We start from the raw sequence: 15,458 nt of genomic DNA, 5'->3' as shown, positions 1-15,458 counted from the left end.
ATTTAAATAATTTTAGATGAAAATAGAACTTAATGTAAGTATAAGAAGTTTAACCTTTCAGTATCCCAGAAAGCCTCTCAGTCTGTAAGATACTGAAAACTTGCCAATGTATATCAATATATCAATGGTTACAGTTGCCATCCTGGGAATTTCTTTTTCTGAGGAATTTACAAATTACAAACCATATCCATTTTTCTCAAAGACATATCCTGGAGCAAAACAAACGTGTTTGTTGTTTTGCTGAAGGGAGAAAACAAAACTGTTTGAAAATGTTTACAAAAAAGGAGGCCCACCTAATTTTTTAAGTTCTCATCAAGAGCCTTGGCTCACCCAGAGATTGACCAACCTATTTCTGTTCTGACTTTGCCTATTTAATTCATGCTAAGTGCAAATAATCTATTTGAAATTAGCCAAATTCTACTCTTACACACAGAACTTTAGAGTGGGAAGGTATTTTAGAAAATTCTAAATTTGCAGGGAAGAATCAAATTCCCAGAGAGATGAAATGATTTACCTAATTATTTTGTGAAAGAACCAGATTCAAGTCTACTAAATCCTAGGCCTGCCCTTTTCATGACATTACACTCCGAACACAGTCACTACTTTTTTTCACATATTTAACTAGATGTAAGGTGACAAGAAAAAAAATATGACAGAAAAAAAAAATGGTATCTGAATTATATGAAACTGTGTGTACTAAGAGCCAAGAGTCTAGAGCCCGTGATTCAAAATCCTGACTATGAGTTCACCCTTAGACAGGTAACTCTCCTGCTTAGGCTTAGTTTTATCAGTTATAAATTAAGAAGTTAGATTAAACAATCCCCTGTCCTCTACATTTCTTTTCTTTAGCTCAAGTGACTGAACTGCAGTCCTGAAATAAACATATCCAGTCTTGCTGTCTACTTTAGAGTCTTGAGAGTGAGAGAGTCACTAAGATGTCCAGTTTTGGGGCATCAGAAGGTGTTCCCTGTAGCCACTACAATGGTTCTTAGAGAATATGACCAATGCTAGAAGGATAAGGCCTGATTGACAAATGCAGACCTTTGGTGAAGATGAAATGTCTGTTTAGCAGCTACATAAAATGTTGTATGTTTCAATGTTTTAAATATCTACCTCTTATCAATCACATTTTAAAAGTCTTTGTCAGAGCAATATGGAATTATGTCTCAAAAGTTTTAAAAACCATATATACACTTTGACCAGCAACATTATTATTAGGTCTGTTTCCTAAGGTAATCAGAGAAAAAGGAAAAGAAGAGTGGTAGGTGAGTTATAGATTAGATATACAAAACACAACAGTAAATAACCACTTGGGCAAATCCAAAGATCCAAGTTTTTGAAACAAGAATTTAGTATATGATAAAACCTTCTGGGGAAACTGGAAAAATGGCAGTAACTAAGCATAAATCAGAATTTTATACTGTATACCAAGATAAGATCAAAATGGGCACATGATTTAGAAATCAAGGGTGATACCATAAGTAAATTAAAGGAGAAAGTGAGGCAGGTGACCTTGCACAGCTCTCCCTCATTTAAATCCAATTCACTTGAATGTACCTCTTTTGTCAGATTATAGACCAACTTATAAAGAAGAGGTGTGCAGTCCACTCTAAGGGTGTAATTTCCTGAGAAAGAAACAGATTAAACAAATTAAAATATCAATTATTTACAATTCTAATTTGATTTTCCAATGTTTTAATTATAAGCATATTTCAAGAGTCTTAGAAATCAACTCTTCTTTCTTCAAGAAAGAAAAATGAGGACACAACTGTATAGCCAGAGGGAAAGCTCTAATAACATAGCTTGGGACCAGAAGTAAAGAGAAAACATTCTTATTCTAACATTTCCTAGGGGGAATGTGTGATTATAAAACCTTCAGCAGTGGAGATTCCTGTGGGAGATATGGTAGAATGAAAAAATACTACAGGAGACTTGGGTAACAATGTCTAAAAGATTGTAGGAGTAGTTTTCCTATAACTGGATTGTTCATAAATAAAAGACAGAGGCCAAGGACTGAAACATAAAAAGGACACCTCCCTCCCTCCCCAAATTCCAGATACTTCCTTAAATATTCAGAGTAAAGGGGGGAATTATACTGGGTGTTAAAAGTCTTATGGAAGTTTTAAGCTTTTGATATTGCAATCTCCTTTCAGAACATTCTGTATACTTTGACAATCATCACAATTTGAAAGCCAAAGTTTGCCTGGCTTGTCTCTAAATTCATAATTTTAGAGCTTCAAAGACTATAAAATTCATAATTTTAGAGCTTCAAAGACTATGAAATTCATAATTTTAGAGCTTCAAAGACTATGAAAGATAACTTAATTCAGTATCATTATTAGGAAGGGACAAAATAATCACTACAAAGGTTTAAAATGTTCTGTGTCCAATTTAAGAGGACCTTTGTCAGATATTTAGTTGTGTTTTAACATCAATATATTCAGTTTCCCAGAAAAATTTAAAAAATGGAAGCAAACTATTATAGCATATATCCACTGCCAGAAATAAAGTTGGACAATTTACTTAGTAAACTAGGCAGGACCAGAGAACATTAAGTCTATAAAAGGTATTGGTGGGATGGATTCCTTATGTATATACCATTTAACTAATAAAATTAATAAAAAAAAAAAAAGACGGCAATAGCAAATATGTCACAAGAAGAGGATCGTTTAGATGGTGCACTAATAAATACTTCAGAACCTAAAGTATGAAATTATTTATTCGAAATAAATTTTACCTTCTATGGATGAGTCAGAATTTATATAAGCAATGCTTCTCTCTTGAAGTATTTTTGCATTCTCCTATAGTTGAGGTAAAGTTGTTACTTTATTCTTAGTCATTACCATATAAGAAAATGTAAACAAAATAATTGAGTTAATTTAGAAAAATAGTCAATCAATACTCTTATAAATTAAATAACAATTTCCATAGTCCCTCACTCCCAAAGATTCTGATAGATTAAAATCTATCAAATACAGTTATAGTTATGGTGTACAGCTTTCATTTTCTACGTGAAAAAGCATTTCAAGTTTTTTTTTTTTTTTTTTTTTTAAGCAAATGGACTTATTTAGGGATCTTTTAAATAAAGAAAGTCAGACTTATGTAATACAAAGGGAGTTGGCCTCTAAGTAAGGAAGATCTACCTGGGTTCAAATCATTATATCTACATGTTCTAAGTTAAAGAGTTTAACACTCTTAAGTTACAGAGAAGGTACTGATGTACCAACCCTAAAATAAACTTGATAATGATTTATATACAACAAACATTTTTAATTTTTAAATTCTTTCTGATTCTTCTTATACATACCATTCCCATTATTAGTTGTAAAATGACTAAATATATACATGCTATATCTTTTGACTAATTGTCAGCTCTTCAAAGGCAAGGAATGTATTGTTTTTCATCTTCCCATCCATAGTATCTAGTAGAGTGCACTGGAGATACTTTCTGTTTCTTGAATTGATTTCAAATGAACTGAATTATTAAAAACTATTTACATCCAGGAAAAAAGATTAACTAAAGACCACCTCTAATGACTGAAATTCTTATGAGTCAAGTCTATACTATTTTCAGAATGCACTGCTAAAATTTTTTACTCAAATTGAGCTAAAATCTCAATCTCTTCCATTCCTTGACATGATAAGCAAAACTACACAAATGAAAGAGAATCTCTCAATAATAGTCTGTAAAATATTTAAGAACAACAATCACATTATTCTATGTCTCTTCTCCAAACTAATCATTTGCATTTTCTTAATCCCGTCATGTGTGACTCATTTAGCATGGTTTCAATACCCTACAATATCCTAATTGTCTTGGATATGTTTATCAATGTTCCTCTTAAAGATGGTGCTTATAAATGAATACGACTCCTCATATGTTCTGATCACAGAATGTTACAATAAGGCAATTACTCTCCTTCATATCTCAATAATTTTATTATTATTGTCCCCTAAGACTTGGTTAGGGTTTTTGTCCAAGCTATTTTGGGTTGGAAGTCAACTAGAACTCTTGAGTTCTCATAAGAACTGTGACCTTGCCACTTCAACATCATATGTTTATGCCATTGATTTTTTTGAACTTAAGGATAGGTAGGCCTCTTTTATTCAATAAATATATTTATCACTGTTAAATTTCATTTTGTTATCTTTAGCATGTCATTTCAGCCTACTAAAATATTAATAAATGTTGATTCTGTAATTTCAGTATATTCTGTCTGCTATATCTATACTAGGTCTGGAGTAAGGAAGACCTGAATTCAAATATGGCCTTGGACACTTACTAATTATGTGACTTTTGGCAAGTCATTTAACTTTGTTTGCTTCATCTACTGAACAATGACATGGCAAACAATCCCAGTATCTTTGTTGAGAAAATCCCACAGATAATATGGTACACAGGGTCATAAACAGTCAGATATAACTGAATGACTAAAAAACAGCTATCCCTATTGACTTTATACCATCCATATATTTAGCAAGCATAAAAACTTTTATATCTTCACCTAAATAATTTCAAAAATGATAAATAAAAAAATGACGAAAATATTAAAGACCCCTCAAGTTTGGAAACAATAATCTTCTAAGCTGAACTCAACCCATCAGCCTAGTATTAATATAACTGTAATGTCATTTTGTCCACAACAATATTAAAGATCCTGTTAATTCCCTTATTAAAATTGAGAATATGCTATAAACATTATTTCCATGATCTCTGAAACATTATTTCCATGACTTCTTTCTAGTATTTCTATTATAAGGGGGAAAAATGAAGTTAGTACAATAAGTATGAGCTATTCTTAGTGAATTCATAATGAGTCCCAAGGATCGTTATTTTCCTACATGCTCACAAAACATCTATTATAATAATTCATTCAATAATCCTCACAAGGATTCATGCCAAAATCATTGGTTTTAAGTTTTTGTAACACCTGGTTTTTAGGTTGTAATTCTAAATAAACATTTGTCTACTCCTGTTCTTTTGGATTTTTCCCCACTGAAAGTGATTTTTCAAAAATTACATTAAACAGTATTTTAGCAAGAACATTTATGTTTTCATTTTAAAAATCTCAGCTAAAATTAATTTGCCCCTCCACAGGGACAAAAGAATGGTGTCATTTATAGCTATTAGGAGATCCTTTTACTATGTCTTCCCCTATTCTAGGTTCTAATCCCATTTATCGTTTGCTGTATGCCCTTTTCAGTCTGAAAAGTAACCTCATTCACAAAAAGAGAAGAAATTGACAAAATTCTCTCTTATCTCTTAAAATATTATCTACCACTGGGCTCTTCTATTTCTTGCTCTCCATTATTACCTTAAACAGTATTTTATAAAGACCTCTTTGTTGCCTTTAACATTTTTGAAATCCGCAACTCGTTCTGGCTTTAGCTGTTCTGAATGAATAGATAGGAATATGGATTTTTCAAGAGATGAAACTCCCTTTACAATCTAAGTTGGTTCCATATCTGTGTAATCTTAGAGAGATAATTAGAGTTAAGTATGGTGCCTAGTGTCAGTATGGAGCAGAAGAAAAACTTGAATCCAGATCTTTTTGACTCTAAGGCTAGTTTTCTAACTATTGTTTCATGATGGCACAACTAATAGTAAAGTTAAGTTCAATAGTATAATCCATTAAAGGTGGGAGACAGAGCAAGAATGACAGGAGAAATGAAAATCACATAAAATGATTTGAAGAAAATTTGATTAGAAAAGAGATAGGGAAAGACAAAGGACAGTACACATGAAAGGTATCATAAAGAAATCCTTGCTCAGAGGAGAGAAAAGAGACAAAGAGACAAATACACATGAAATAATATTTCCATCTCATGGTCTTGTGGCTAAAACCTTTTAAGGATGTTTGGAATTTGGAAACTTATTTGACATCACTATTTAGTATTTATACCCAAAATCAAATGAAATCTATTCTTTAGCTAATGACTATATCAGTTGATTTTTCTAAAGAATAAAAGTAGTTATAAAAATAATTTGTTATAACTATTCAAAGAATAATTATTCTGCTTCTGAAATCAGAAATGGGTATGCATGACGCCATTAAAGAGAAACATATTTTTTCTAAAGGACTGAAATTCCATAAAATACAGCTGATAATTGTTGGGGATCTTTGTTATTTGTTTGGGTTGTGGTTTTTGTTTTGTTTTTGCTGTTCCTTGCTTATATAATTTTTAAAAATTTTATTTATTCCCAAATTCCCATAATTCCCAATCCCAACCAGAAACTTTATTATTAGTCAACCAAAACCTTCATTAACAATTATGATCATCATTCCTTTAAATAGAACAGTGAGAGTTAGAGCTGAAATGGAATTTTATTCCAATCTCCTCATTTTACTGAAGAGCAAAATGGATTTCAGAAGGGATATGACTTATTCAAGGTAATGGAGGAATTACATGGCATAGTCTGGATACAGATATTTTCTAAATCTATTAGCAGAGCCTGATTTAAATTTGTGTTTGGTATTATTGTTATCACAACTTTAAATGGAAATATAATGGTGTAAATTTAAGTTCTGGTTTAAAAAAAGGGGGAGGGGAGTAGAGCCCTATGGTAATATAGATATGCCCTAATTTAAGAAAACTCAATTATGTGGAAATCCAGAATTTAAAAAGATATATCAAATAGGGGCTAATCAATAGTATTATAAAAGTTCTTTTCACTTTACAAAAGGATTCCTTTGAAAATCAAGGTTATCTAATTACTTTTGGTATTCACAAATCACTAACTGTAGTATCTAAGGATAAAGGAACTTATAATAAACTAAACATTAATTGATACCACCAACTAAAGGACAATTTCAAGTGAGAACAAAGAATTTCTCTTCATATTATAGTAAACATAAATGGGGAAACATGATTCAGTTTTAAAGAATTTAAACACAGAATTTAAATACTGATGTATACATCTATTTTTTAAATTAAAGAAGAGTTACAGTTGGAAGTCTAGACCCTTTAATTTAATATTACAGTAAAAAAAAAAAAGACCAATTTAAGAAATAATGACTTGTTTTTCTTAAAATTCCAATTGCAACTCAAAAATTTAGAATACCAATAAATTAATAATTTGTCCCAAATAGCTCTGCTATTGTTGCTATCTTTTTTTATTATTTTTGGAGTTAATGATTTATCTTATTTTTCATAAGTTCAGATGGAATCTAAATTATTTTAACAATAATAAATGTCCCCTTTTTACATACTTTAGTCAGAGACTGTCTTAGTTTATGAAATAACAAATATGAGTACAGAATACAATTTCTTCAGCAACTCTCAAAATTAAAAACCTTATTGGCAATAGTTGCTATTTGCAAGTTTCTTTAGGTATACATACATTTGTTCATTGCTGCCAAAGGAAATGACAAGAATGGTCTCTTCTTTATTTACCTCAGCCCATTCTGTGGAACCCAAGAGTCCAAATTCTTCTGCATCCCAGCTAGCAAAAATAATAGTTCTTTTTGGTCTCCAACCTGAAATTGCAGAATTAGTTTATAGTTAAACACAGAATCAAAGACTTTGATCTAGAAAGATCCTGGGATGTCAATGAGTACAATATTCCTATTTCACTGTTAAGTGGCAGAACCAGGATTTGAATCTAAGTCCTCTGACTAGAAATCTAGCACTTCACCCAGTGCATCATGACTAAAATAAAAGAAAATTAAACATTTCATTTTCATAATTACTTTTCACCCCATGCCCCCAACACTTTAGTTGTTTACCTCCACTCATCATTTTTCCAAAACTCCGGACAACTTCTTGTAGAACTGCTGCCCCAGTGGTTGGGTCAATAGCACCAAATACCCAAGAGTCCCGATGACCTCCAAGAATAACATACCTATCTGAAAACATATTTAATTTTTTTAAACATTGTTTTATTTTTCCATTTACATCTAAACAATTTTTGACATTTATTTTCAAAAATTTTAAATGAAAACATTTCTCTCTCCTACTTTTCTTACCCTCTCACTAAGATGACAATTTGATATGTTATACACGTGCAGTATGCAAATATATTAATGATAAAGCATGGATATTTAAAGAGTGATGATTCTGAATACAAAAGTTTTAGCACATCAAAGCCATCTATAATTGTTTAAGTTGCTAATCATCTTTCTTCCCTATTAAAAAAAATAAAACACAAGATACATTCTCTTAGCTGTGCATATTTCACTGTATGACAATTTTTTCATCCTACTAATAATATATTAGAAGGTATGTGACTAGGTTCTTTAAACCTCTGAAAAAACTGAATCTGAAGAAAAAGTGAAATACACACCTGGTTCCAAAGATCCTCTGATCATTCCAATTACATTGTAAATCCTTGTTATTTCATTGGTATTGTGAACATGCATTCTGACTTTCCTGTCAATTGAACAAGAATGAAGAGAAATTTTATTTTAAGGTTTTATGACAGGACCACATGTAGAAAACTGAATGCCTAATATTTTATGTAATTTTTCCCTTCCATTCTAATTCATGGGTCCCTTGATATCTACCCAAAGACCCCAGGTTAAAAACCCTTGGACAGAAATACAACATGGGCAGGCACAAAGAGTCCACTTCGGAAGTGGGCTGGTAAAACAAGCTTTGACTACCATCTAGTGGCATAAATAGAAATTGTACTCCAAATAGCTTCCCTGTTCCTGGGGCCACAAAAGGGTACCTGATAGAGTCTCTTTTACTGAAATCACTAAGAGAAGCAGACCCAAAGCTACTAATACAGTAGCCCCTCTCCCGAATCTTCCTTTCCCTATCTCTTTCTTCTTGGGAGAACAGTGTCTGTCCCCAAACTTACTGCTTTCTTTACAGTGTTTTTTTTTTAATTTCAAGTTTTTAAAGATAAAATTCTTTAACCATTGTATTGCTAATGTGTTTTTAATCACCCAAATGAAGCAGAAAAAAAGACAGTATATGGAGAAAATGAGTAGGTGAGTGAAATAAATGTAACTGTGATATATATTTGCTAGGGCAATTTTACTGGCTGGGGGCTGAGAGCTATAGATAAAAGAATTGCTTATTCAATTCTACAACTCCCCAAAGCAAAAGGATCTTGCTGAATAATTAACTAAGCTGTGACAATCTGAAATTGGTATCAAAGATGAGTCTTGGCTGGTTTCTCTTCTATTGTTTTTATTTTTCACAGACTTGGAAAAAATAAAATAAAAAACACAACCCACCCTCTCACAGAGGAGTATCCAGAATGAAAGTCAAACTCAAAGAGTCAAGAAAAGTTATGCAGAATGGCTATTACATAATTATGAAGATAAATGATTAAATATTCCCTGGGATTAGGCTTTCTGGGAAGTGGGGGAAGTAAGTATGACACAATTTCAAAATTAATCATCATTCTTTTTTTTTTTTTTTTTTTTTTTGCATTTTTGTTTTTCTTCCCGGGTTATTTTTACCTTCTGAATCCAATTCTCCCTGTGCAACAAGAGAACTGTTCAGTTCTGCAAACATATATTGTATCTAGGATATACTGCAACATATCTAACATATATAGGACTGCTTGCCATCTGGGGAGGGGGTGGAGGGAGGGAGGGGAAAAATCGGAACAGAAACGAGTGCAAGGGATAATGTTGTAAAAAAAAATTACCCTGGCATCGATTCTGTCAATATAAAATTATTATTAAATAAAATAAAATATTAAAAAAAGTCATCATTCTTAACAGCTTTTCCATCACTTTCTTAAGTCTAGATAATAAATGGATAAATCAAGCCTTAGCATGTCTATATTCAAGATATAAATGTTCACACTAAAAATTTAAAACAGCATACCAATAAGTCAGCTTCAGCATACCATTGGACCTATACAAAAGTCAAATCACTGAGAATGATTGTTCACAAGTCCAGAACAGTATACTACCACGACACTGCTGCTATATTAGAAAGAAAGACAAATGTTCTTTAACTTTCATAATATGGTAGTCTCACTGACTGCTCTATTTGGCCATTTTTCTTGCCACTTCATGTTGACTTTTTTTTTTTAGCTCTACTTTATTATCATTTCATAGAAGTCATAGAATATTTCTCTGAACTTTTCATAAATGACTTTCCTTAATCTACAGCAATATTCATGTCATGACATTTTTTTAGTTCCTTCTAAATCACTGTGTGTGTATATATATATATGTTTATATATATATTATATATATATATGTATATTTGGTTTCTGCTTTTTGATATCATGCAATGATGGAATTACAACATTTTAATATAAATAGATTTCTTCTTACAGTGAATGTATGCTTTAAAATAGAGTCCTTATAGTGGACTTTCTGAATCAAAGGGTATAAACTTACATGTTTCTAAATTATTTTCTAAAATAGCTAAACTAATGCATAACTCCAGTCATGAATTAAGATGCCTGGTCTTAAACGGCCCTTCAACACTTAATTTTTTCATCTTCTAGAATTTTATTAAGCCAGCTTAAATGGCATAAGGCAATGCTTCAAATTCTAAGCAATAAAAATTTGAGATGATAGAACTGTTTTTTTTTTTGCTTCTTTCCCCAAATTAATAAAATTATAATTTAACAGAAAAACTAATTTAAATTATGAATTTTAAAATATGAAGTTATTTAAAATGTATTAATTCAGCCACAAATGGAAGGTTAGAAAGCAATATTCAATGATTTGTAATATATAAGAAATGAACTTAAAACATAGATTCATACAGAATTAACGAAATAAAAGCTTTTATGCTTAATTGAATTTTAAAAATTGTAAATGGTAATTATTTCAGGCAAAATTGATAAAGTCAAGACAAGTCAAGAAGAGATTATATTAAAAGGCTTACCATAAAATTAAGACTAGAGATTAAACCTGTAGTTTTACTGAGAGAAATAAATTCCAAAATAATTCCAAAATAAAGAAACTCCCTATATCAATGAAGGTCAGTCAGCATTTTCTCTGCAATTAGTCAGAGAGAGCTTTCAGAGCTGACAGGTTCAATGACAGGAACATGGGAAGATAGCCAGAGTGAGGCAGAGGCAGAGGCAGAGGCAGAACCTGAGTTCTAATCTTAGCTTTATATCCATTATGCACCATGTTATCTTTGAAACTCTTAATTCTAACACATACTCTCTCTCACTCACTCTTTCTCCTTCTCTTTTCCTCTCTTTCTCTTTCTACCCCACCCCTTAAAGAAATGGAAATTTAATTATAAGTTTTGGTAGTTAGAAAATAATTGTTGGATATGTGTATCTCAATGGCATCTCATGGATTTACACAAACCACACAGAAGGGTAAAAAGGATAGAGATTAAAGCTTTGAATAGAATATTAGAAAGATTAGATATTAGAGACGTTTTAAAATTATTAGAATATTATCCAGCATTTTCATAAAACTGATCATATGCAAGATCATAAAGATTCATCAATTTGTTACTGTGAGAACAAATGTATTCCCATGATTCTAGGTCACAATCATAATAATGTTTTTTTCTTAGTCATAATCATAATAGTTTTTTTTCAAGATCTTGGCAATATTTTACTCTATTCATGTACTGCAACTTGTTTAATCATTCCTTAATTTATTGAAATGCCACCTTCTTTATAATCTTTCATAATTCTTCTAATTAGAAGTGATCTTTCGCTTCTATAAACCTCTAAAGAATTTTCTTCTACATCTCCTATGGCACAATCACCTTCTGCCTCATATCTTACCCATTTGTAAAAATGACATTATTCCTTATTAGATTATAAACTCCAAAGGCAGGGAACATATCTTCTAAATGTCTTTTTATTCCCTTCAGCATTGAGAACATTGTCTGAAACATAATAGTAAGTATAAATAGTGTTAAATAGAATTGAATTATTATATACTCATTTATTTTACATTTATGGGGATAATTAAAATATCTATTCAGCTATCGAGGGCAGCTAGATGGTACAATGGATACTGGACCAGGAGTCAGAAAGTTTCATATTCATGAGTTCAAATCCAGCTTTATACACTTATAGACCTGGGCAAATCACTTAACCTTGTTTGCCTCAGTTTCCTCATCTGTACAATGAGTTAGAAAAGGAAATGACAAACCACTTTACTCTCTCTGCCAAAAAATAACTCAAACAGGGTCACAAAGACTCAGACAAAACTAGAAAACAATACAACAGCAATATATATGTATGTGAGTATATATAGATAAAAATATATGTGTATGTATACATATATACATATATATGTGTGTGTGTCTGTGTATACACACACATACACACACACACACACAATGAAAAGCCTATTCAGAAAAATTAAGAAACTTGTCCAGGTGATACAGGTCAGGGAGGTATAAAAAGCTAGCACATTTAGTATTGGTTTTCCCTTTATTAAAGTCATAATTTTATGCCTTACTTTGGTATGGAAGTGAAATTGTACTCTAGAAGGCTATGTCAGCAAAGCATTGAGTCTAGCATCCCTGATAAAGCTGAGAAGTCTTCAAGGATAACCTGGAGATAGATTATATGTCATTTATTCCAGGAACAAAGTTTAGAGAGAATCAACACCAAAAAAGTTGGTCATAATAACTTCTAATGATTAACTATTTAAAAGCATGGACAGATGGGGAACTCCATTAGTAAAGGAATGCCCACATAGATGAAATCATATATTCTTGAAACAACAACATTTACTAATACCTGTATTAGAATAAGGACTAACTCTACCTGGACTTATGGGTATACAAAGTGTGGCAGTCACCACTTACTAATTTATAATCTAGTTACACACATATATTCACATATAATTTGGTCATATACTCACTTAAATATTTGTCATATGAATATATAAACATGAAATATTTCTTATCATAAATATGTACATAAGAAATGTATAAAATTGCACTTATAAAGCAACTGTATGAGAACAAGACCACATTATAACTCTTTCCAAACAGGATGTAATAATAATAGCTCCTTGCACAAATATAATTATTTCCATTTTACAGATGACACAACTTAGGCTCACAGAAATAATTAGCTGCCTTAGATCACGTACTTATTAAATGGCAACACTAGAATTCAAACCCAAGTCTTCTGATTCAAAGTATAAAACGCTATATATTATACTATTCTGCTTCAGTAGAAAATAAGTAATCTTTTTTAAAACAAATTAGCCATTAATTTAATCTACATCCCTTCAGCAAGAAGAGTGATGGATACTATGTACAAATGAAAAAGAGAGAAAAAGAGATTAAGAATAGCTAATCTATTAGAAATCTTTTTTTAATGTTGCAAATAATTGAATAGGCAGAAATTGAAAACTCAAGAAGTAACTGAAAACTAAGCACTCTTGATTTTTATGGAAATTTAAAAAATATGTTCACTAACATCACTACTTTAGTCCCCTGGATAACTAATGGAAATAATTGCTCAGAATTTTACTCAGATGTCTAAACGTTATATAACTATGGCAATAAATTCTTTTTGTTCAATAGGAATTTTGAGAGCTCAAAGTTTAATGATACAAGACAGTTACATAGTAAAAACACTCATGGCAGTCACTTCTACTGCAAGACAATGTTTAAAGTATTCATTCACAAAGGGCTATTAAAGACATTAAAAGAACAAAGTAATCCACTTAGGTCAGTCATAGGGGAAACCAAACCAAAACAAAACAAAAGCTCAGGGTTTTAATGAACAAAGGGACAGCATAGAGAGAATATTTGAACCTCTTTTCCACTGGAGAACAAAATCAGTTTTTATTCACTCTAGGTAAAATCCCAGCAGGTTTTCATTTCTAGTGATTTCCTGACAACTAAAGAGCTATCAAAAACAGAACTTTATTTAGTATTACTTATAGATTTTTGCTTTAAAAGAATAGCATATTTGGAATGATGGCCAAAGGGGTATAAAACTATGCATAACCTTTGATCCAGTAGTGTCCCTACTGGATCTGTATCCCAAAGAAATTGTAAAGGAGGGCAAAGGACCCACAAGTGCAAAAATGTTTATAGAAGCTCTTTTTGTGGTATCAAAAAATTAAAAAAATGAATAATTGTCCATCAATTGGGGAATGGCTGAATACATTGTGGTATATGAAGCTAATAAAATATTATTGTTCTGTAAAAAATGATGAACAAGATGATTTTAGAAAAGCTTGGGAAGATTTACATGAAATGATGCTGAGGGAAACAAGAAGAATCAGAAATACATTATGCAGAGTAACAGCAAGATTGTGCAATGATCAACTATGAAAGATTTGGTTCTTCTAAGTGGTTCGATGATCCAAAGCAAACCCAATAAATTTTGGGTAGAAAATGCAATCTGCACCCAGAAAGAGAACTATGGAGATTTAATGTAAATCAATGCCTGTTATGTTCACTTCTTTTTCTTTCATTTTTTTTTTATTTTCTGTGTTTTTTCCCCTTTTGTTCAGATTTTTCTCTCCCAACATGATTCATAAATATATATTTTAAAAAGTTAATATACATGTATAATCAGAAAAAACACTTTTAATAAAAAGCACTGTATATATTGAATGCAGACTCAATTAATCTGTAATATTTAGTCATCAGATTTCTTCTTAAAAGTCAGCAGATAGTTCCATTTATCAAAGCATCAAATCCAAATAAATTAAATCATCCAAATAAGGGGTTAGAGAAGATTAAAATGTTTTCATTAATTCTCTATATAAATCCCAGTGCTTAGTCACAGTTACTGGAAGCAAAGGAAAAGTATGCTATATTTGAAAAATATATATATTAGAACTATGATTAGTGAAAAAAACAAGACTATTAAGATTTATTGTTCAGTTGGTTGAAGATTAAAAAAAAGAAAAGCATCAAAGAGTAAAAAAATTTATCTTAAATCAGTCAAGATAATAAAAAGAAAATAAATTAAATGAATGAAATTGATTTTTTTCCATATTAAGATCTGTAGGTTGGTAAGGGAAGAATAGATATTTATTTAATGACTGCTACCAGCTAGGCAAAGTTCTAAATTGTGATGAGCGCATATTTAAAAACAGCCAGAGTCAGGAATTCAGGTTAAGGGAAAAATCTTCAATCTTTATTATCAGTAGAGGTGAAGAAGGATTATGATAGCAATATGGGCAGCTGCGACAGGAAGCCAGCTAGCGGAGGTGAAGGGGGATTGCAGGTGAAAAGGGGATCGGAGGTGAACGGTGGTCAAGATAGCAATGTGAGCAGCTGTGTCAAGAAGCCAGCCAGCAGTCTCCCTTTCTGCTTCCTTCTCCACTCCCCTGACTCTACCCACCAAACTCATCATTTCCTATACAACACATCAGGACTTGCACAAAGAGTGAACAAGGGCCATTTTTTTCTCCAAGCATATATATTAATAGAGTTTGATCCAATTACTATTTAGCCTCACGTGCTTGGGACCTCAGTGCATCAACTCGAGTCTCAGCCCATTACACTAAATATTTCATAAATATTATCCATTGAGCTAGTATGTAGGGACATAAGACAGGCCCTAAGGATGGACAAGGAAT

The 15,458-nt window shown here is 31.5% G+C and overlaps 1 protein-coding gene across 2 annotated transcripts in view; it reads right to left on the bottom strand.

Moving 5' to 3' along the window:
• Positions 1-15,458, bottom strand: part of NAALAD2 (N-acetylated alpha-linked acidic dipeptidase 2) — a 94,285-nt gene that overhangs the window by 40,863 nt on the left and 37,964 nt on the right. For both annotated transcript variants that reach the window (XM_051986784.1, XM_051986785.1), the window contains 5 exons: positions 8,285-8,370; positions 7,728-7,847; positions 7,396-7,478; positions 2,738-2,801; positions 1,558-1,625 (listed from right to left, as the gene is read on the bottom strand). In XM_051986784.1, the coding sequence (XP_051842744.1) occupies positions 1,558-1,625; positions 2,738-2,801; positions 7,396-7,478; positions 7,728-7,847; positions 8,285-8,370 (421 nt within the window). The remainder of the gene's footprint in view (positions 1-1,557; positions 1,626-2,737; positions 2,802-7,395; positions 7,479-7,727; positions 7,848-8,284; positions 8,371-15,458) is intronic.

The sequence above is a fragment of the Antechinus flavipes genome, chromosome 3 (assembly GCF_016432865.1).
Source record: "Antechinus flavipes isolate AdamAnt ecotype Samford, QLD, Australia chromosome 3, AdamAnt_v2, whole genome shotgun sequence".
NCBI classification, from domain to species: Eukaryota; Metazoa; Chordata; class Mammalia; order Dasyuromorphia; family Dasyuridae; genus Antechinus; species Antechinus flavipes.
The sequence above is the reverse complement of the archived record's forward strand: the minus strand, read 5'-3'. Positions and strand labels throughout refer to the sequence as shown.